Here is a 22,578-nt window from a genome sequence, read left to right as displayed (position 1 = left end):
AGAAGAGCCGCAGAGGGGCAGGCGGGAGGGTTTGCATGTGAATCCGTGCCAGACCCACGCTGGAGAACAACAGTTTAGGGAAGTAACTTGTTCTTTCTCCAGCATGGGGTCTGGCATGGATTCACATGCTCATGAAGAATATATAGCAGTACACACATGCACAACCACGGGCGGTGGCAAGGCTCAACAGTAAGCATTTCAACAACTCAACATTAAGCATCTCTTACCTCCTCACCAGGCTCACCTTCAAGCGAACAGGTTGCGCAGCACTGCTTGGCCGACTCTGGACTCCTCCCTGGAATCCCAGTCTACGCAGTAGAATCTCGTGAAGGTGTGCGTCGACCGCCACGTAGCTGCCCTGCAGATGTCCAGGGGCACACCAGACAGGAATGTCGTAGTTGCAGCGATCGCGCTGGTCGAATGGGGCCAGGCAATGGTCGGTTTGCCAACCGGTGACAATGGGTGGTGCAGCCGGAGAGCCACCTGGAAATGGAAGCCTTCGAGAGAGCCTTCCCTTGCTTGATTCACAGGGCCAAAGTTCACGAACAGCTGTGATGTCTCCCGAAAACTCTTTGTGCAGTCCACGTAGAACTTCAGCACTCTAGCCACATCCAGCAAGTGCAAAGTCCTCTCAGCCGGCGACGGGAAGAAAATGGGTAACACCAAGGGCTCGTTGAGATGGAAGTCCAACGGCACCTTGGGCATTTAGGAGGGGTGCGTCTGCAGCACCACCCTCGTCTCGTGGAATGCCAAGTAAGGTGGTTCACAAGAAAGGGCCTGAATCTCTCCCACTCGTCGTGCGGAGGAGATGGCCACAAGAAACGCGGTCTTCTACGATACAAACTTCAGCCACGCCGAATGCATAGGCTCCAACGGGGGACCCACGAGCCTAGTCAGCACCACATTGAGCTCCCACGCCGGGGCCGGAGCCTTCATCGGCAGGAATGAGCGGAAAACTCCTTTAATGAATTCCTTGACCAGGCGGTGTGACCACAACGACGACCGCCCCAGAGTTCTGGTGTAGCGGGAGATAGCCGCCAGATGAACCTTGTTGGAAGCATGGGACAACCCTGCCTTGGCCAGCGGCAGCACCTGCGGGCCGTAATCCAGAGAAGGTCGAGTTTCTGTGCCTGGCACGAGACGGCAAACCTCTTCCACTTATGGCCGTAGCATTTCAGCGTAGAGGAAGCCCTGGCAAGCACCTCCTTGCAGTCCGCCGGGAGATCGTATCCACCAAATTCTAGCGCTGCAGGAGACAGGCCTGCAAGTTCAGCGACCTTGGTTCGGAGGGGACGCCGACATGTCCAGAAGGTCCGCGTACCATATCTGCCTTGGCCACGCCAGTGCAATGAGAATTATCCTGCACCGGGACCGTCTGAGCTGACTGATGAGTCGCAGAAGCAACGGCAACGGGGGAAACGCAGAGAGGAACAGGCCGTCCCAGGGAAATGAGAATGCATCCCATATACTCCCCGTCTGGGGAAACTTGCTGGCGAATCTCTGGCACTTGGTGTTCATCGCTGTCGCAAACAGATCGATCTGGGGATTGCCCCATTGTTAAAACAGTAGTCCACCGGATCCTGCCGAAGCTCCAACTCGTGGCAAGGGCGCAGCTCCCTGCTGAGCGAGTCGGCGACAGTGTTCTTCACTCCTGCCACATGAAAGGATACCAGCAACATCCTCTGGGCGACGGTCCAGTTCGAAAGATCCTGCGCTTCCTTGGAGAGAGCGGGGATCTGGTGCCACCTGCTTCCGAATGTAGAACATAGTGGAGGTGTTGTCGGTGAAACCCACACAACCTTGCCCTTGAGGGATGGAAGCAATGTTTTTAGGGCCCAAAATACGGCCCGAAGCTCCAGGACGTTGATGTGCAACGACTTCTCCTCTGGGAGCCAAAGGCCTCTTGCGTGGAGATCTCTGGTGTGCGCGCCCCATCCCTCCAGGGAGGCATCCATCGTCACCGTCTCCTGATGCGCTGGTGTCTTGAAGTCCATGCCCGCCGCTAGATGCGCATGGATGCCCCATCACAGAATCGCTCGGCGGAAGGTCTCATTGAGGGCGATCTTGTCCTCGAACCTTTCAGATACCTGGATCCAACAGGCATCGAGGAACTCTTGCAGCGGCCGCATCCGCAGTCTGTACAGCCGAACGAGGTAGATTCATGACATCATGCCGAGCAGGGACTTGATGGACCTCAGCCTGGCAACTTCCATGGTCGACAGCTGTTGTACCTTGCCCAGGATGGCCTTTATCCTGTCCTTCGACAGGGAAGCCAGGCGCGCCACTGTGTGGAGCCTGGACCCCAGAAAAAGAGCTTCCTGCGATGGCACCAAGCAGGACTTCACATAGTTTATCGAGAACCCCAGTTCCGTGAGCAGGCGGAACGGTCTTCACTGTGTGCTCGACAGCAATTTCCCTGGACTTCGCTCGGATGAGCCAATCTTCCAGGTAGGGGTAGACGTGGACCCCCTGCAGGCGCAGCCGCGCCACCACTGGCACTTGAAGATCCTGGATGCCGACTTCAACCCGAAGAGAAGGGCCTTGACCTGGTAGTGTTCCCCACGGACCGCGAAGTGTAGAAACCGTCGATGCCCCTTGTGGATGGGGATGTGAAAATAAGCATCCTCCAGGTACAGCGACGACAGGAAGTCCCCCTTCCTCCAGTTGTCCCAGCACGTGCTGGAGGGTGACCACCCGAAACTTCTGGGACTTGATGTATTTGTTGAGGTGGCGGAGATCCAGGTCAACTACCAGACTTTCTGACAAGGAAGTACCGCAAGTACACTCCGGAGCCCCCGAGCCTCTTCGGGACGAGTTCTATGGCACCCTTTCTCAGCATCGCTCATACCTCTGGAAGCAGTTTCTTGCCTGGCGACTGGTGGGACGCAGGGACACTTCCTTTGGAACTCCAGGGTGTGTCCGTGGCTAGGGCGTCCAACACCCAACAGTCGGTGGCGATGGACTTCCACATGCCGACGAAGTTCGCCAGCCAGCCTCCCACTGTGCTCGCGTGGGGGCCCGACGTCACGGCCGGTTCAGTCCTGCTTCGTCATCGACGACCCACTTTGGGGGCCTTGGCGACGACGATTTCCTCCAGCTTTGCTGTGGCCCCCTTTAGGCTTCCTGGGCCAAGGAACGGGATGGCTGACGGCATGAAGAGAAGTTTCCACCAAATCCTTTGGAGGCACCATGGGACTTGCCTCCGGAGGCCCGAAATGACGGCCGTCTCTGTTGGAGTGTGCCCAAGGCACGAGCCGTCTCGGTGTCTGCCTTGATGGCTTGCAGAGATTCGGCCATTGTCTTGCTGAACAAATTGTCCTAGTCGAAGGGCATGTTCAATACCCTTGTCTGGACGTCCTGACAGAAATTGGTGGCCTTCAGCCAACCATGCCGATGAAGGCGGAAGCCGGTGTCGGCGATATCCGTGGCCACCGTGATGGCATGGTCCGATGCTACCTCGCCTTCTTGTAGGATTTCAAGGGCCTCTGCCATCTTGTCGTCCGGAAGGAAGTCCAGGAGAGGGGCGATTTTAAACCAAAGGTCCCTGTCGTAGCGTGCCATGATGGTGAGAGCATTGGCCGCCTTAATAGTTGTCGCCGCCGACGAGATGACCCGTCGTCCCATGGCATCCAGCTTTTTTCCCCTCGCCGTCCGGTGGGGAAGTGGAAGCTGATGCAGCCGACCCTGCAGATTTCTTCCTGGCCGCCTCTGTGACCGAGTCCAGGGACAGCTGGGATCCGAGACACTTCGGTGCAGAGTCTGGCACCCTGTATTTCTTCTCGTACTTGTCTTTTTCTGCTGGGGCCAAGTACGGGTTCTTCAGGAGGGACAGCCCTTCGTCCCAAATGTCGTCCAACAGTGGGATCGAGAGCACGGTCTTCCTCTTGGTCTGTCTGCGCTGATAAAGGAATTCCTCCTTCTGTTCCTCGGGGTTCAGCTGAAAAATCTCTGAGGCCCTAGCAATCATGGCGGGTAACGGCGATGGGAAGTACGTTCCGTTGTCGCCGCAGTCTGTCCCCGACGTTGACGTCTCGTCCCTCGGCAGAAGGGATGGAGGTGAAGGATGGCAGGGTGGAGGCGGATGGACTCGTCACCGCTTGGGCGGCGGGTCCCGTGATGGTCCATGGCGCCGCTGGATCGCCCACCGGAGGCACGGGCATCTTTGTCCTTATCTCTAAACACAGAATGTGCAGAGCTTGTAGGATGTCCGCCGACATATTCTTCGGTGGTGGCAGCGGTTACAACAAGGTCGGCAGTGACGTGGTGTCCTCCGGTTCCTCACCGTCCTGCCACCCCTCATCAGGGTCCTTCCTGTAGGACCTGGCCTCGGCGAACTTCTTGTCAAGCACTCTCTTCAGGCCCGAGAGCAGCTCCTCCTCTGAGATATCTGAGTCCGGCAGGACTACCGTTTCCCTCCCTCCCCCTCTTCTCAGCCAGGGGCAACAGCCTCGGGAGATTATTGGCATTGCCTTCACGGGGGTCTTTTCAATGGGCAGGAAAGACGATTTCCTCTGAGTGGGCAGGGAAACTCTTGGCTTGGGGGTCGTCTCCACTGGGACCGCATCTGCGGTCTTCACCAGGGACGCTACCACTCCCTCAATAGATGCCTTAGCCCGATGAACCTGGACCTTCACGACCATGGGCACGTCTGAGGCCTTCACCGTGGGGGTGTGGGGGAGGTTTATGTCGGCACCTCGCTCCCCCTAGGCTTTCTCCGTTGGAGTCGACCGGGCCTTCTCCCGAAGCTTACCCAGTTCTAATTTTCTTTTCTTCGCCGAGCTAGAGCGTTGGCGATGCTGCGCCCGGCCTGTCTGCCGCGGAGACTGTACCAACTGGGCTCCCGGTGCCTGCAGACTCGCAGTGCTTTGCTTTATGTTGGGCCCCCATCGCCGGAGCGCCCTCAAAGGTCTTAGAAGACCGCTCAGATTTTCTCTTAGGAGAACCATGCTGCCGGGGCTCGCCTGCCGCCGGGATCTTTGTCTGCAGCCACTCAGTGAGCCGCTTGCGACGGTCCTTCATGGTGCGTGGCACCATGTCCTTGCAGAACGTACAGGCCTCCTCCACGTGCGAGCTGTCCGAATGTAAGCAATAAAGGCACAGGGAGTGCCCATCGTCCAGGAAGATGTTCCGCAGCCCGCATCCTGGGCAGATCCTGAACAGAGGCGTCGAGTCTCCTTTATCCTCAGCCATGTCCACGCGGTGTAGGCCTCCAAGAATCTTCTGGAATCTTCCAAGAAGTGGATTCGATGAAAAATAAAACGCCCTTGAGGGACGTAAAAAGTTCAAAAAAACTTGTCCCTGTTAGTCGGTTGATGGATCGATGGTGCTTGAGGCTCGATTGACAGAAAAATAGAGCAAAACTTAGAAAAATTGCAAAACGCAGTAAAAGTTCGAGAGCTATAGCACGAGGACTCCCAACACTTGAACGTGCAGTAAAAATCTGAAGATGGCTGCCAGAGGAGGGGCTTAGGTAGAGGGCAGTTATTGGCTGTGGGCAGTATGACCCAGAGACCAGCGATTGGTTGTTAGGAGAAAGACAGTTCAGAAGTGAAACTGATTTTTTCTTTACCGAGGATTCCCAGCCTGATGACGGGGAATTTTCATGAGCATGTGAATCCATGCCAAACGCCATGCTGGAGAACATTTGGAATTACGAGGGAAAAAAAGGGCCTCAACCACCACACAGCTGAAGGTGGTCTGCTCCAGTCGAGGCGGAAAAGAGGACTGAGGTTTGGTGCCAGAAGGTGGAGTCAAGGGAGCACACTCCCCGCGCGCAATTAAATGAAAAGGGGCAAAGAAATGTTTTCTGGTAAAATAAATTCTGCTCCCGTCCTTAGTGAGGGACACCCATGCCGTATGGACGGAAGGGGCTGGGACGTAGGGGTACATTCTTGTATGCACTGCACATTCCACTTTCCAATACTCATTTGCGTTACAGGGCAGCCTTCTTGCCCTGTTGTGAATATCAAAACCTTACATTTTTCTATGTTTTTTCGGCATGGTCCATGTAGAACAGGATTGCTCCATGCTCATCAAGGTCCAGTCTGCACATTTTGGATGTGGGCCTCCCTCCAATCACACACGATTCACAGCTCCTGTTGTCGACTCTCAAGGCCTGGTACTGGTGTTTCATTGGAAGTGGCCATCCCCGCCCCATGCGGGACTCAACGCTAGCTGTCCTTTGCCTGCATCCAAATATGCATTATTGGGGTAGGCCTCTCTCCCACTAGACAGGACTCTAATATCTGGCTGTGCTTAGCCTCTCTGCACACAGTTTACTGTTAGGTGTAGATCACTCTCCCACTACACTCTCAAATTCCAGGTGTAGCACCCATTACGGCTTAACATATGCGGATGCCTACCAACTTATGAAAACTAGGCCCCCCGGTATAGACCTGGAGCAACATCGCAGCCTAAGGTGCGTATAACTCACATCACTAGCGTGGACATGGGCCGCAGGCACGGCCACGCATCATGCACAATAGAACATGCCTACGGCTAAGCACATCCGGTCTAGTGCACACATAGCCGCCCAGACAAACACCAGACGTACCTCAACACTTCCGCCACTAGCATACAGCGACCACCACCCGAAAGGAACTTGGTATAGCTGGCCTCACATAGACTCTCCCAACAATAGCAAGCTATCTCTAACCCTCGCCAGCACCCACCCATGTGTCTGACCTCTCTTGGGCTGCTTAGTCGTGCCTTGCCAGCCACCCAAGTCCTAGAACGGCAACATGCACACACTCATCTCCTAATCTAAACCCCCTAGAACCTTACAACCACATCGACTACGGTCACCAAGAACGTTCAACCGAGGAAAAAGCGCAGAGGCCACACAAGTGGGGAAAGAGCGCTATATAAGACAATGCATTACTTACCGTAAAAGCATTTCTGATGGTTGTATCTGCTTAGATTCACATGCTGTGCATAGGTCCGACATCCAGTGGTCACTGCGGAGTATTGCATTTTGTTTTTCGTAGTCGAAAAGGGGACGTCGACAAGGCGTGTCTGTAACACTATCCCTATAGTGACGTGCGTTGTACCCACAATCCCTCACGCGTCGAGGTCCCTCTGTTTGTATTTTTCTGCCCTGAGGGAGCCTTCTAGACGTGAGTGAGTACAGAAAAGAGAGAGATGTAGAAAGATGTCTATGTTCCTTCCATCCGAGCGGGGAGGAAGGGTGGGCGCATGTGAATCTAAGCAGATACAACCATCAGCAATGCTTTTACGGTGAGTAATGCATTGTCTTCTGATGTTTGTTAATCTGCTTAGAATCACATGCTGTGCATAGACTAGCGAGCAGTACCCGGAGTTGGCGGTGGGTTATGAGAAGGAACAGTAGAGAAAAGATGTCTTAATACTGCCTGTCCCACCTGGGAGTCAGATCTAGAGTGTGCATCTAGACAGTAGTGTTTTGTAAAGGTGTGCACAGAACTCCAGGTAGCCGCTTTGCAGATGGACTCAAGGGGAACATTTGCAATGAATGCTATGGACGCCCCCGTGCCTCGAGTAGAGTGTGCTCTTGGCCTAAAGGGCAGTTCTCTCTTAGCAAGAGTGTAACAGAGAGTGATGCATTGAACAATCCATCTAGATATAGTGGACTTTGAAACTGCATCCCCTTCTCTTCCTGCTGCCACCGAGACGAAGAACTGATTAGTCTTCCTCAGTGGTCTGGTTCTTTCTATGTAGAACATGACCGCTCTGCGCACATCTAGTGTGTGCAGAGTTTTTTCTCCCAAGTTGGAAGGATTTTGAAAGAACGTTGGCAGTTCTATAGACTGGTTTACGTGGAATTTCGAGATGAATTTTGGAGCAAACCTTGGGTGAGTGCGTAGAACCACCTTATCTCTGTGAACTGTAACGAAGGGGTCTAGAACAGAAACAGCCTGTAATTCACTTACTCTCCTGATGGAGGTGATAGCTATTAGAAAAGCAGTCTTAAGAGTGAGGTTTTTAAGAGTTGCTTTGTGCATGGGTTCAAATGGTGAGCCCATGAGTCTGGTAAGTACCACGTTAAGGTCCCATCCGGGAGCTGGGTCAGCTATCGGGGGGTGTATTCTCTTTACTCCCTCCATGAAGGCCTTTATAACAGGGATCTTCCACCACGACACTGAGTTGGGAAGTGGTGTATGCAGAAAGTGCCGCTAGGTGGACTTTAATGGAATTGAACACTAGACCTGAATCCAATAGATGGGTCAGGTATAGAACAATATGTGTGGGAGAGCAGTCAATTGGGTTGATGCTCTTTCCTCTGCACCAGATGACAAATCTCTTCCACTTGCTAGAATAGCAGTGGCGAGTGTTAGGTTTTCTGGCTTCCCTGAGGATGTCCATGCATCTCTGTGGGAGCTGTAGATGTCCAAATTCTATGATCTCAGGAGCCAGGCTGCTAAGTTCATGTTCTGGGGGCATGGATGCAGAGTCCTGCCCTTGTCTTGTGACAGCATGTTGTACGGGCAGGGGAGTTTCACTGGGGGAGATAGAGACATCTCCATCAAGTGAGCGAACCATGGCTGTCGGGCCCACATTGGGGCCACCAGTATCATGGTTACTTGTTCCTGGTGCATTTTGTGCACCACCTTGTTGAGAAGGGGAGTCGGGGGAAAAGCGTAAACAAATTTCCCTGACCATTGAATCGACAGACCATTCCCCTTGGATTGGTTCTGGGGGTACCTGGAGGCGTAACTTTGGCATTGTGAGTTCTCCAAGGTTGCGAACAGGTCTATTTCTGGGAATCCCCATTGCGTGAAGACGTCGAAGACGATGTCTTCGTGCAGTCGCCATTCGTACTCTTCGGGCAGGGGAAAATCCCTGCTGAGTTGGTCTGCCAGCAGATTGAGTTCCCCTGGTACATGTTGTGACAGTAGGAACATATTTTGTTTGAGAGCCCACTTCCATATATTTTGGGCCAGTTTGGACAGTCCTGGAGAGTGGGTTCCCCCCCGCTTGTTGATGTAATACATGGCTGTGGTGCTGTCTGTGAGGACCATCACTGTCCTGCCTTGTAGGTGTTCCTGGAAGGCTTTTAGCGCCTTGAACACCGCTAGTAGCTCCAGAAGATTGATGTGTTTGGATGCTACGTTCGGAGTCCACACTCCGTGAGCAGTCTGATGGGATAGGTGAGCCCCCCATCCTGTGAGGGATGCGTCTGTGGTTAGAGTGGCTTCCGCCGCGGGTGTGGCAAAGGGTTTCCCTTTTTCCAGGTTTTCCTTTGTCCACCACCGTAGCGAGAGAACTAAGGCCTGCGAGACTACCACTAGATCGTCCCATAGTCCGCTGGCCTGACACCACTGGCTGTTGAGCCACTCTTGCATTGGGCGCAGGCGCGCGTGAGGTACCAAATAAATACACGACGCCATCATGCCTAGCAAGCGCATTGCTTTGCGTAGCGTCACCTCTCGACCGGTCACATATTGAGGGATCTGAAACAGCATGTTTTGGACCCTCTCTTTGGAGGGGAAGACGAGGCCGTCCTTTGTTTGAATTAGAGCCCCTAGGAATTGTTTGATTTGACTGGGGTCTAGGCTGGACTTCTTTTCGTTGATGGAGAAGCCCAACTGGAACAAAAGGTCTACAGTCTTTTGGGTATTGGAGAAGCATGTTTCGTAAGAATCCCCTGTTATGAGCCAGTCGTCGAGGTAAGGGTAAACTGGGATGGACAACCTGCGCAGGTGGGCCGCTGCCACTGCCAGCACCTTCGTGAATACCCTTGGTGCAGATGCTATGCCGAAGGGTAGCACTCTGAACTGGTAGTGTTTGCCCTCTATCATGAACCGGAGGTATTTTCTGTGCGCTGGCAACATTAAAATATGAAAGTATGCATCTTTCATGTCCAATGTTGTCATGTAATCTCCCTGTGATAGCAGTGGGATCACTTCTTGTAAGGTCACCATACGAAACTTTTGGGGTTTGATAAACTTGTTCGCTGGGCGCAGATCTAATACAGGGCGCATGGTTAGATCCTTTTTGGGTACAAGGAAGTACACTGAATAAATACCTTCCGTTACCTGAGATAGAGGTACGACCTCTATGGCTCCTTTTTCCAGCAGTAGTTGTACTTCTTGGAGAAGGATGGCAAGATGTTCCGGTGTCATGAGACGTCCCCTCGGGGGTTTGTATGTTGGGGAACTGTTGAATTCGATGCAGTATCCGTGGGCTACGGTGGAAAGTACCCAGCGGTCTGACGTTATACCCTCCCATGCTGGAAGAAAGGATGTTATCCGGCCCCCGACCGGTGTAGCATGGAAGGGGACGCGAATCTTCGCGTCACTTGGTGTTGTTGGGGGCTTGGGAGCCTCTGGGGGTGGACCCCCGGCCTCTTCCTTTGCCCCGGCGCTGGCCTCTTTGGCTGTACTGGCCACTATTGGTCTGGAAATTGGTGGCAGGGTACTGTTGCTGCTGGTTTTGTTGTTGGCGTTGGCCACGAAAAAAACGTTTGTTGCCATAACCGCGCCTGGTAGAGGGCTTAGAGATTTGGTCAAGAGTTTTGATAGTATCGAACTCTTTTTTAGCAATCTCCAGAGCCTCATCCACCGCTTTCCGAAGAGGTTTGAGTCTTCAACAGGTTTATTTATTAAAGACGCCTGTGTCTCCGGTTTGAACCCTGAGTTGCGCAGCCATACGTGGCGTTTTAGGATTATTCCCTGAACTAGGGAACGTCCCGCAGTTTCTGCCGCATCCAGAGAGCTCTTTACAATACTCTGGTTGACCTGGGTTCCTTCGCCAATAGTTGTAAGCAGGCGTGTACGTAATGGTTCCGGCGCTTCTTCGGCGTCTTTGCGCAGTTTGGCCCACTGCGCGTCCGCATAGCTAGCGAGCAAAGAATTGTTGTTTGCAATTCTTGCCGAAAAGGCAGCCGAGGATGTAACTCTTTTTGCAAGGGCATATAACCGCTTGCCCTCCTTGTCAGGTGGTGCCTCACTGGTGGAAAGTGGTACCCCTGCCCTCTTTCTTGTGTTGGTTACTACCAGGGAAACCGGAATGGAATGTCCCCTGATGTACAGCGGGTCTGAGGGTGAAGGAGTGAAAAGGTTTTCAATTCTAGGATTGACCCCTCTGATTAGTGCGGGTGTGGACAGCGAAGGGATGATTCTTCTCTTCACCGAAGCAAGGAGGGGAATGGTCTGACTGACCGGGGGTTTCTCCTTAATTACTCTTTCCACAAAGTCTAATTCAGGAGAGAGCTCCCCAGTGTCCAGTTCGAAATGTGCTGCTGCTCTGCGCAACAGGGCATTAAATGTGGGCTGATCATCAATGGGAGATGTGTTTCTAATAGGTGAATTGTCAGGAGGATTTAGGTTCAGGACATCAGTGTCGGAATATATTGATGGGGATTGCCAGGGGTGAGAAGGTCCTTCTTCTGGATTTTCTCCGAAGCCTTCTCCTATCAAGTCTGGGCTGTCTTCCAGACCTTCCTCCTGGTTCTGTCCCTCTTCCTCGTCCATAAAATCATCCTCTTCCTCAAAATAATGTTCTTCCCCAGTGAGGTCATACACACTATGGAAGTCTGAGGCTGTGTCCTGGTGGGGATTGACTAGTCTCGGAATTTTGGCCCTGGGGTCCTCCTGAGGCCATTCTCTTGGGAGTGGGAGGGTTCTGGGTATTCATAAACCTCTCCATTCTTTCCATGCAGAGATGGAGCCTTTCCATGGTTTCATGGGGTACCCCTGAGCGGTCTAGCGGGGGAAAATTGGTGTCTTGTAGCTGAAAACGGCTCGACCTCTCCCACAACGTCGAGGAAAGTGTCCCGTCGCCCTCCGAAAAGCGTTCAGGTGTGTTGGGAATCCCTTCGACTGAAGGAGATCGTCCCTGCCTTTCTTCGGGCATTTTCGGCGTGTCTTTCGATCTTAGCGTAGCGCTCGACGAGTCTTTCGGCGTACGCTTGTGGGCGTCGGCTACCATGATCCTCGCCAAGCTCTCAGCGACTCGTTTGTCAGCGGAGGACTGTGGTTTCGACATTATGGGTGTCGATCGCTCTACGGCGGCATGCGCTTTCTGCTGATGCGCGCCGGCCGATGATTTGGGGGCGGCGCCCTTATTTGCCGAAAGCCCAGACGCTGGTCGCGGCTGCGAGAGGGGCTTCGAACCCGAACGGTCCGAGGAGGCCGCCGGTGAAACCTGCGTCTCCTTGGGCTCTGATGCTCTCTTCGCCTTCGACGAAGAAGAGCCATGGGTTGTGTGCTTATGTGTGGTCTTGTGTGCGTCAATGTCGCCGGGGTGTTCATCCCCATAAGCAGGGCGTGAGCCGAGCCCGTCGGGGCCGGGGACAGACGAAGCGCGTATGCGCTCTCTAGGGGGGTTTTCGACTTCCGTAGCGGAGGTCGTGGTATCACGTTCCTCGTCACTGTCGGAGGTAGCAACGGTGGGTGGAGCGCCGGCCTTCGACATAGCGTAGGCCGCCCACCTCTTGACCCTACGGTCTTTTAGAGTCTTCGGCTTAAGAAGCCGACAAGCCGTGCAACCTTCCTCTTTTTGATCGAGGGGCAAGCAGCGGTTACACCGTGAATGCTTGTCCTTCCAAGTAAACTTGCCCTTGCAAAGCGGGCAAAACCTAAAGGGTGTCCTCTCCATAGCCGAGGCAATAAATCGTGATAACCACCCCAAGGGAAAGGAAGGGGAAAAGGAAAGGCATTCTCAGAAAAGAACTAGAGATGTCCCACGACCCCCACTCTCCCTACTGTATTTGGCCTGCGAGGCCAGGCCACGTGTTCGGCAACGCCGAAGGATCTCCTCCGCTCGTCCCCTCCGTTGAAGATCTTGCTCGGCGGAGACAGCTTCGAGGGGGGGATCGATATGTTCTATATTAATATAGGAAAACGACCAAAGGTCGAGGAGATGAAATCTGCAATGTCTCTCGAGGAGCTCCGCGTAAAGGCGACCAGTAGCTGGGCGGAAAAAAACAATCTGAGGGACCTTGACGCGTGAGGGATTGTGGGTACAACGCACGTCACTATAGGGATAGTGTTACAGACACGCCTTGTCGACGTCCCCTTTTCGACTACGAAAAACAAAATGCAATACTCCGCAGTGACCACTGGATGTCGGACCTATGCACAGCATGTGATTCTAAGCAGATTAACAAACATCAGAAATATACAATACAAGGTAGAGGAATGGATGTTCGGTCACAAGTTGCTCCTACATAAATCAAATCAACCTGGATTGTCACGGAGTTGGCTGTGGATTTGCTCTACACTGCCAGTAGTCTTGGACTGTAGCTTTCGTAACAATCCGCAGGCTATACTGTCTGTACAGTTAGATTTTCAAACGCGATCCCTCTTTCAACACTCCACAGGTTATTAATGAATGAGACCTACCACAAGGCGATAATGTAAAACACAAATATTCTTAATTGCAGTTATCAGTCTAAAATATTTTTTTTCACGAACACCACAATGGTCTCACTCACCGGGCAGCTGCAAGCTTCTTCAGCTCGTGCCAATGCTCCACAAACTGTGCCAAGCGCTGTTCTATCTCCTCTTTCCCAATGGTGTTATCATCAGAGAGCTTTCGTCCAGTGTCCAATACTCCCTGAGAGGGGTGAACAAAAGGTGTTAAGGGGACTAGAGCCCCAGATGAACACGAAAAAAAGATTTATGCAAAGTTGAATTTAAGATGACGGAACATAATTCACCGTAAGGGAGCAGGTAGCGCGGACAGCTTAGGACAAAACGCAGGTGTTGAGTAAAATTGAACCAGGACAGAAGTGAGCGTCGAATCACATGCACACACGAAAGGCATGAGAACCCACAGGTAGGTGGCCTGGAGGGATGGGGTGCTCTACAACAGAGCGCAAACTTGACCTCCAATCTCTGCCCTGGCTACCTTGCTCATAGAAATCCCTCTTCCCAAGCACCTTAATGTTATCCCCTGACCTTTCACTAGGACAGTACTCAACTCCCTTCAGAGCTTCAGGTCTGGAAGAAAGTATCATATTCGAAGTGTAGCTGATCACTGACCTGCCTGGATGGATGGACAGCTGTTCAATTGCACCTACACAACCCAATTAGATAATTGTCCCTGTTGCTATTACTGTGCTCTCAAACTGTAAACAGGCCCCTCCATCAATCCCGCACATGCTTCAATGTGAGAATAGCATTTAGTAAAAAGCCTCTGCCAAAAACACTTCTCAAACTTGCCTGGTTTTCCCATGCCTTTTTTGAAAGCTTCTACCTTATTGTCTCCACCCTAAATCCAGTCCTCCCGCATCCCCCCCCCCACTTCACCCTCCTCCCTTCGCAGTTCCCAATCAGACCACTGCTTTTAAAAATCAAATTGAACTCAATATTGGGTAGTGTTGTTGTGGAAAGCGTTGATTTTTCACAGGTTCCCTAGCAGTCACCTGGATTGCTGGCTCATGTGCAGCCAGTTCTGCCTCCAGACGCTTGTGCTTCTTCCGCAGGTTCTGCACTCCAGTCAGGTCACGCCCATAATCTTCGGAGTTCACAAGCAGCTTCTTCTCCCTTAAGTGGGAAAAAAAGACAATGAAGCAGACGGAGAGGACCATATCCGTGACTTACTCTGGCCCCAGGCACGCCCCCCCCCCACCGTTACAAGAGAAATCCATTTGTCAGGCAATGTGTAGGTGGGGATGCCCTGTGGTGCTACTCTGAGACCGGGACTTAAGGTTAGAGGCCCATTTTTCCTGCAGACCCTGGTCATGGGCAAAGTAGTGATACTTCTTAAGTCCCCAACCTTCGGAGAGCAGGCCACCCTCACTGGCAGAGAGCAGGGGGAATGCACGTTGGTGGGTTTGGCGTTACTCACTTGATCCAGGATTCCTCATCGTCCATGTCCCGGAAGAACTGGTGCAGGCGGTGGGACTCGTTGAGCTTGGCACGGCGACCAGACGCCATGCTCTTGATTCTCCGGAAGCGATCGTTGATGGCATCACGCTTTTCTTTCACCTGCGTGGTATCGAAGGCGCTGCTGGTCATCAGGCTGTCTGCCTGGCTGTTCAGATCCTTCAGGCGGTCCTAAAGAACGGGAAGAAAGGGAAGGCAAACCACAGTTGGTGCACCCAATGCCAGGAGAGATGAACGGGGGGATGGGGACCTCAGAAGGTAGGAGGGGAGTAGTAGTATCTTGCTTTTAAACTATGTAATAAGCTAATTTGATTTAGAACAAATTCAGTTTGCTTGTTTAGGAAGGAACAAGTTACTTACCTGTAACTGTTGTTCTCCAGCATGGGTCTGGCATGGATTCACATGCTCATGAATATTCCCCGTCGTCAGGCTGGGAATCCTCGGTAAAGAAAAAACCAGTATCAGTTTCGTTTCTGATCTGTCTTTCGTAGTAATAACCAATCACTGGTCTCTGCGTCATACTGACCACAGCCAATGACTGCCCTCTACCTAAGCACCGCCTCTGGCAGCCATCTTCAGATTTGGAAGCACGTGAAGTGGCAGTATGACCAAGTGAAGAGCCGCAGAGGGGTAGGCGGGAGGGTTCGCATGTGAATCCATGCCAGACCCATGCTGGAGAACAACAGTTACAGGTAAGTAACTTGTTCCTTCTCCAGCATGGGGTCTGGCATGGATTCACATGCTCATGAATAAAGAATACATAGCAGTACACACATGCACAACCACGGGAGGTGGCAAAGGCTCAACATTAAGCATCACATCAACTCAACATTAAGCATCTTACCTCCTCACCAGGCTCACCTCAGGCGAACAGGTTGCGCAGCACTGCTTGGCCGACCCTGGACTCCTCCCTGGAATCCCGGTCGACGCAGTAGAATTTCGTGAAGGTGTGCGTCGACCTCCACGTAGCAGCCCTGCATATGTCCAGCAGGGGCACACCAGATAGGAACGCCGTGGTAGCTGCGATCGCTCTGGTGGAATGGGCTCTCGGACGGCCAGGCAGCGGTCGGTTTGCCAACCGGTGACAGTACATGATACAGCCGGAGAGCCATCTGGAGATGGAAGCCTTCGAGAGAGCCTTCCCCTGATTGACAGGTCCAAAGTTCACAAAGAGTTGTGACGTCTTCCGAAAACCTTTCGTGCGGTCCACGTAGAACTTCAGCGCTCTAGCTACATCCAGCGAGTGCAAAGTCCTCTCAGCCGGCGACGAAGGCGACGGGAAGAACACAGGTAACACCAAGGGTTCGTTGAGATGAAAGTCCGACGGTACCTTGGGCATGAAGGAGGGGTGCGTCCTGAGCACTACCCTCGTGTCGTGGAAAGTCAAGTACGGGGCCTTGCAGGAAAGGGCCTGGATCTCTCCCACTCGTCGTGCGGAGGTGATGGCCACGAGAAAAGCTGTTTTCCACGATAGAAACTTCAACGGGGCCGAGTGCAGAGGCTCGAACGGAGGTCCCATGAGTTTGGTCAGCACCACGTTGAGCTCCCACGCCGGGGCCGGAGCCTTCACCGGCGGGAACGATCTGAACAGTCCCTTCATGAACTCTTTCACCAGACGATGAGACCACAAGGACGTCCGGCCCGTGGTTCTGGTGTATCGGGAGATCGCAGCAAGATGAATCTTGATGGACGCGTGTGCCAGACCAGCTTTGGCCAGCGTCAGCAGGTACGGCAGCACTTGGGGAGCCGTAATCCGTAGAGGGTTAACCTTCTGTGCGTGGCACCAGACAGAGAACCTCTTCCATTTGTGTCCGTAGCATTTAAGAGTCGAGGACGCCCTGGCCTTTGCAAGAACCTCTCTGCAATCGGCCGGTATGTCGTATCCTCCAAACTCTAGCGCTGCAGGAGCCAGGCCTGCAAGTTCAGCGACTTCGGGTCGTGGTGGAGGATGGCGCCTCCTTCCCTGGAGAGTAGATCCGCGTCCGCCGGCAGCTTGATTGGCGGGGACGCCGACAAGTCCAGAAGGTCCGGGAACCATATCTGCCTCGGCCACGCAGGTGCGACGAGGATCATCCTGCACCGTGACCTCTTGAGCTGGTTGACGAGCCGGATTAGCAGAGGCAAGGGAGGGAACGCGTAGAGGAACAGGCCCTCCCAGGGGAACGAGAAAGCATCGCCCATGCTCCTCGTCTGGGGAAACCTGCTGGCGAACCTCCGGCACTTGGTGTTCGTCGCCGTCGCGAACAGGTCGATCTGGGGTGTGCCCCACCGTCGGAAGAGGCGATCCACCAGATCCTGCCGTAGTTCCCACTCGTGGCACGAGCGCAGCTCCCTGCTGAGTGAGTCGGCGATGGTGTTTTTTATCCCTGCCAGATGAAACGGCACCAGAAGAATCCCTTGGGCGACGGCCCAATGCCACAGGTCCTGCGCCTCCTTGGACAGCGCTGGGGACCTGGTTCCGCCCTGTTTCCTGATGTAAAACATGGTGGTGGTGTTGTCGGTGAAGATCCTCACCACCTTGCCCTTGAGGGACGGAAGGAAGGACCTGAGGGCCCAAAACACTGCACGGAGCTCCAGGACGTTGATATGCAGGGACTTCTCCGTCGGGAGCCAGAGTCCCCTTGCGTGCAGATTTTCGGTGTGCGCTCCCCACCCTTCTAGGGAGGCATCCGTGGTCACAGTCACCTGGTGGGCTGGGGTCTGGAAGTCCATGCCCGCCGTCAGATGCGCGCGGGTGCCCCACCACCGTATCGCTCGTCGGAAACTCTCGTCGAGCTTGATCCTTTCCTCGAAGCTGCCCGTCGTCTGGATCCAGCGCGCATCCAGGAACTCTTGCAACGGGCGCATCCGGAGCCTGCACATGGGAAAGAGGTAGATGCAGGAAGACATCATCCCGAGGAGGGACTTGATGGACCTCACCTTGGCCGCGTCGGCCACCAACATCCGTTGCACCTTGCCCAAGATGGTCCTGGTCCTCTCCTCCGACGGGGAGGCCAGAAGGGACACTGTGTCGAGCCTCGCTCCCAGAAACAGTGCGACTTGCGCGGGCACCAGGTGGGATTTGGCGTAGTTCACGGAGAATCCCAGGTCCGTGAGGAGTTGGACGGTCCTTGCCGTGTGGACCACGGCGAGCTCCCTCGTCTTGGCGCGGATGAGCCAGTCGTCCAGGTAGGGGTAGACGTGAATCCCCTCGCGGCGCAGCTGCGCCGCCACCGGTGCGAGGCACTTGGTGAAAACCCTGGGTGCCGACCGCAGTCCGAAGGGAAGGGCTTTGAACTGGTAATGACGCCCTTGGACCACGAATCTGAGGAATTTTCGGTGCCCCTTTAGGATGGGAATGTGGAAGTAGGCATCCTCCAAATCCAACGACGATAGGAAGTCTCCTTCCTCCAGCTGACCCAGGACGTGCTGGAGGGTGACCATCCGGAACTTCTGCGCCTTGATGAACTTGTTCAGGCGTCGCAGGTCCAGGATGGGGCGCCATCCTCCCGTCTTCTTCTTCACGAGGAAGTAACGCGAGTAGACTCCGGAGCCCCGAAGCCTCTTTGGGACGAGTTCGATGGCGCCCTTTCTGAGCATCGCCTTTACCTCCAGGAGAAGTTGAGGGACGTGAAGTTCTTTCCTGGCCACGGGGGGGACGCGCGGGCACCTTCTTTGAAACTCGAGCGCGTGGCCCCGGGCCAGGGCGTCCAGCACCCAACGGTCGGTGGAGATGGACTCCCACACGCTGACGAAGCCCGCCAGCCGGCCTCCCACCGGGGTGCTTCGGTGGGGGCCCGACCCCACGGCCGGTTCAATCCTGCTTGGACGCGGCCTTGCCGCCTTGGCCTCCTTGGCGACGACGGCGGGGGCCGCCAGACTTGCCTCGTCCTCTGTAGGCCTCTTGCGACGACGAGCGGGCCGCTTGACGGTAGGAAGCGAAACCGCCGCCGGAACCTTTGGAGGCGCCCTTGCCTCCGCCGCTCCGAAAGGGCGTCCGCCGTTGCTGCAGCACTCCAAGGGCCCGGGCCGTCTCAGTATCCGCCTTGATGGCCTGAAGGGAATCGTCCACTGTCTTCCCAAACAGGTTGTTCCCGTCGAAGGGCATGTCCAGGACCCTGTTCTGGACGTCCTGCCGAAAGTCCGTAGCCTTGAGCCATCCGCGACGTCGAAGGCAAACGCCGTTGCCCATCTGGCGGAACCCAGTGTCGGCGATGTCCGTCGCCACGGTGATGGCGTGGTCCGAGGCCACCTCACCTTCCTGCAGGATCTCAAGGGCCTCCGCCCTCTTGTCGTCCGGCAGAAAATCCAGCAGGGGAGCTATCTTGTACCAGAGTTCCCTGTCGTAGCGGGCCACGATAGCCAAGGCGTTGGCCGCTTTAATCGTCGTCGCCGCCGACGAGATGACTCTGCGTCCCATGGCATCCAATTTCTTTCCCTCGCCGTCCGGCGGGGAAGTCGACGTGGAGGCCGCACCCCCCCCCGCTTTCTTCCTGGCTGCCGCGGAGACGACGGAGTCCGGGGTAGGCTGCGCCCGGAGGCATAGGGGGGCCGAGTCCGGGACCCGGTACTTTTTCTCGTACCGGTCTCTTTTCGCTGGCGTCGTGGAAGGGTTCTTGAGGAGGGAAAGGCCCTCATCCCAAATGTCGTCCAACAGAGGCACTGCGAGGACCGTCTTCCTCTTGGTCTCGCGCCGTTGGTAAAGGAAGCCTTCCTTTTTCTTCTCCTCAGGGCAGAGTTGGAAAAGCTCGGATGCCCTGGCGATCATTGAGTGGAACGATCCAATCTCGTCGGGCGGAGAAGCCCTGGGGGGAGGCGACGACGGAAAATCCTCGTCGTATGCCTCGTCGTCCGTACCCGTCGCTGCCGTGTCAGTCCCCGTATCATCCCCTCGGGTGGACGGGGAGGAGGGCTGGACGGGGCGCGACGGTTGAAAAGGAGGCGGTGGATGGATCCTTCTTTTCTTGGTAGGGGGAACACCAGAAGGTCCCGGTTCTGGATCCCCCGACGGGAGAGGTTCCTCCGTCGGTAACGGTAGTCTCGTCCTTATCTCGGAGCATAAGGACTGTATAGCCAACAAAATGGCCGCTGAGTTGTCTTGCGGCGCTGGCAGAGGGGAATCCGACGGGCGAGCAGGGGCCCCGTCGGTATCCTCGACGATGTCGTCGTCGTCACCTGCGTCGGGGCCCATTCCGACGGGCTGGTCTTGTTCCACGCCTAGGCCGTGGCTTAAGACCTCGATCAGTTCCTCTTCTGAGGTTGAGGCCGAATCTACGACGACGCCCTGCCCCCCCTTCTTCCCCACGGAGGGTTTCACGGGGGTCCTATCGATGGGCACGAAAGAAGACTCCCTCCGGGGAGGCAGGGAGATTCTGGGCCCCGAGGCCGCCACCACTGGTGCAGCCTCCACAGGCTGGGCCAGGGCCGCCGCGACCGTTTCGATAGAGGGCTTGGTCGAATGGATCAAGGCCTTCACCACCTTAGGTGCGCTCACCGCCTTATCCTTGAGGGAGGGGGCACTGCCACGCTCCTCCTCTGCCTTAGAGCTCGACCGGGGTCTCTCCAGGAGCTTCGCCGGGTGCTCGGCCTTCCTCTTACCCGACCCAGAGCGTTGGCTCGTGGTTGATGGTGCCGGGGAGGGTGCGCCCTGCCTGGCGCCCGTAGAGCCCGACCGTTCGGCGCTCCCGGTGCCAGCGGACTCGCGGTGCTTGGCCTTATGTTGGGCCCCCGTCGCCGGGGCGCCCTCAAAGGTCTTAGAAGACCGCTCAGATTTCTTCTTCTTCTCGCCAGACGGGCTCTTACCCTCCAGCCAGCTGGCGAGACGTTGATGGCGGTCCTTCATGGTCCGTTCCGACATGTTGCCGCAAAACGCACAGTCCTTCTCCACGTGCGTCTTGTCCCCATGAAGGCAGTAAAGGCAGAAAGAGTGTTCGTCCTCCTTGAAGACGTTCTGCAGCTGGCATCCAGGGCAGGCCCTGAACAGCTTTCCGGGCGTCGAGCTTCCCTTCTCCTGGGCCATCTCCGAGACCGGGCCTGAGAAGCTTCTGGAGTCCTCCGAAGTGTAGCTCGACGAAATCTTCACCCTTGAGGGGCACAGATGAATCCGACACGGGTCCCCGTTGATCGGATGTAGGATCGGTGGAGCTTGAGGCTCTTTTGACCGAAAATCGAAGTTTTTTGTGAAAAAGCGCGAAAAAATAGCACTAACGCTCGAGAGCAATAGCACGAGGATCCCAACACATGAACGTGCGGTAAAAATCTGAAGATGGCTGCCAGAGGCGGTGCTTAGGTAGAGGGCAGTCATTGGCTGTGGTCAGTATGACGCAGAGACCAGTGATTGGTTATTACTACGAAAGACAGATCAGAAACGAAACTGATACTGGTTTTTTCTTTACCGAGGATTCCCAGCCTGACGACGGGGAATATTCATGAGCATGTGAATCCATGCCAGACCCCATGCTGGAGAAGCAAGTTATATACATGGATGTCTCTGAACATTTAATGATTAATGGGAGCTAATACAACCCCAAAGACCTGAAAAAAAGATAATTGAAGGTTTTAGGTGTGAAGCTCAACTGCTATGCAATGTTCCAATCTTACATGGAAAAGGGACCAGGAGCATGCATGTCTAGGCGTGCATAGGCCATGTTTTAACTGCTCGGGTAATGCCCCTGGTGCTTCTGCTGCATTATTTGAACTTTTCCTGAAACGAACGTGCGTTTGTTTTGTCATTTCCTCACCAGCACTGCGAGTCAGGAGACTCTTGCTGTTCCACACTTGTTCCCCAGAGGGGGCGGAGACTGCTGCCAGTCACGTGCTCATCACGTGACTCTCAACCACCTTAAAGGGCAGCCACAGTCACCCTCGCGGCGTTAAGCCCGGTAGGAGTAAAGCCCAGGGACTGTTAAGCGACTGTTTGGCGCACTGGGGCTGCACCAAAAAGGTTAACAAATTCAAAGGCTACTCCATTAATTGGTACAAGCATCTGTCTTTGTTTAAGGCCCATAATGAGATTACGGAGTTCACCTCTTGAGGAAGATATGGCTGGACAGGATGGGTCATATTTGGAGGCTGGGAGCGAGGCTGGCCAGGGGGCATCTACCACTCTCGACCCTGCTATAGCTCAGCCGGTATGTGCTACGAACTACACTCAGTAATACAGAGAGTCAGCAAACCCCTGAGGGGTCGTTCCCAAACCTCCATATCCAGAAAGGTTGGAAACGAGGGCTGGAGTATACCCTGACGACACGAAAGATTCAGAGCAGAATTAAGGACCACTTCTGCAGAAAAAGAAACAAGAGTGCCAACGACCTGGTTGACATTATTGATTCCATCTGGCAGCCACCCTCCCACGACAATACGAATTTGGAAAATACTCATCAATAGAGAGTGAAGAAAATAATCAAACGCCCGTAAATACCAACCAAGACAATAGGGCGAGCTCGCCAATCAACCAAGACCAATTGGAAGATCCGACAGCAATCTTTCCCGAAAGATCCCCTCCACCAGGAGAAAGTCCAGAGGTACAGACACAAGCGGGTCTCCTCTTGGAGATGTCACATGAAATCTCGAAGAATGAATCAGCACTGGTTGCCACTAACAACATGAATGCAATTTTGATTCCAATTCTGAAAGAAACCCAAATTGAGGGTGTCAAACAAGGGTTAGACATTGCCCAAATCCATAATCTACTGAAAGAGGGAGCAAAAAGTAGTGTTACAACTCAAGAACTCTTAAAGAAGCTCCCTTCGGAAATACAAAACTCCCAAAACCAGAATGAGATTCCAAC

General features: G+C 54.3%; 1 protein-coding gene across 8 annotated transcripts in view; it reads right to left on the bottom strand.

Annotated features, from left to right (window-relative positions):
• SPTAN1 (spectrin alpha, non-erythrocytic 1) overlaps positions 1-22,578 on the bottom strand; it is a 514,843-nt gene that overhangs the window by 151,831 nt on the left and 340,434 nt on the right. For all 8 annotated transcript variants that reach the window (XM_069609174.1, XM_069609169.1, XM_069609172.1 and 5 more), the window contains 3 exons: positions 14,773-14,981; positions 14,348-14,468; positions 13,415-13,536 (listed from right to left, as the gene is read on the bottom strand). In XM_069609174.1, coding sequence (XP_069465275.1) covers positions 13,415-13,536; positions 14,348-14,468; positions 14,773-14,981 — 452 coding nt within the window. The remainder of the gene's footprint in view (positions 1-13,414; positions 13,537-14,347; positions 14,469-14,772; positions 14,982-22,578) is intronic.

This window comes from Ambystoma mexicanum, chromosome 8 (genome assembly GCF_040938575.1).
Source record: "Ambystoma mexicanum isolate Mex_15411 chromosome 8, UKY_AmexF1_1, whole genome shotgun sequence".
NCBI classification, from domain to species: Eukaryota; Metazoa; Chordata; class Amphibia; order Caudata; family Ambystomatidae; genus Ambystoma; species Ambystoma mexicanum.
This window is presented reverse-complemented; position numbering and strand designations above follow the sequence as displayed.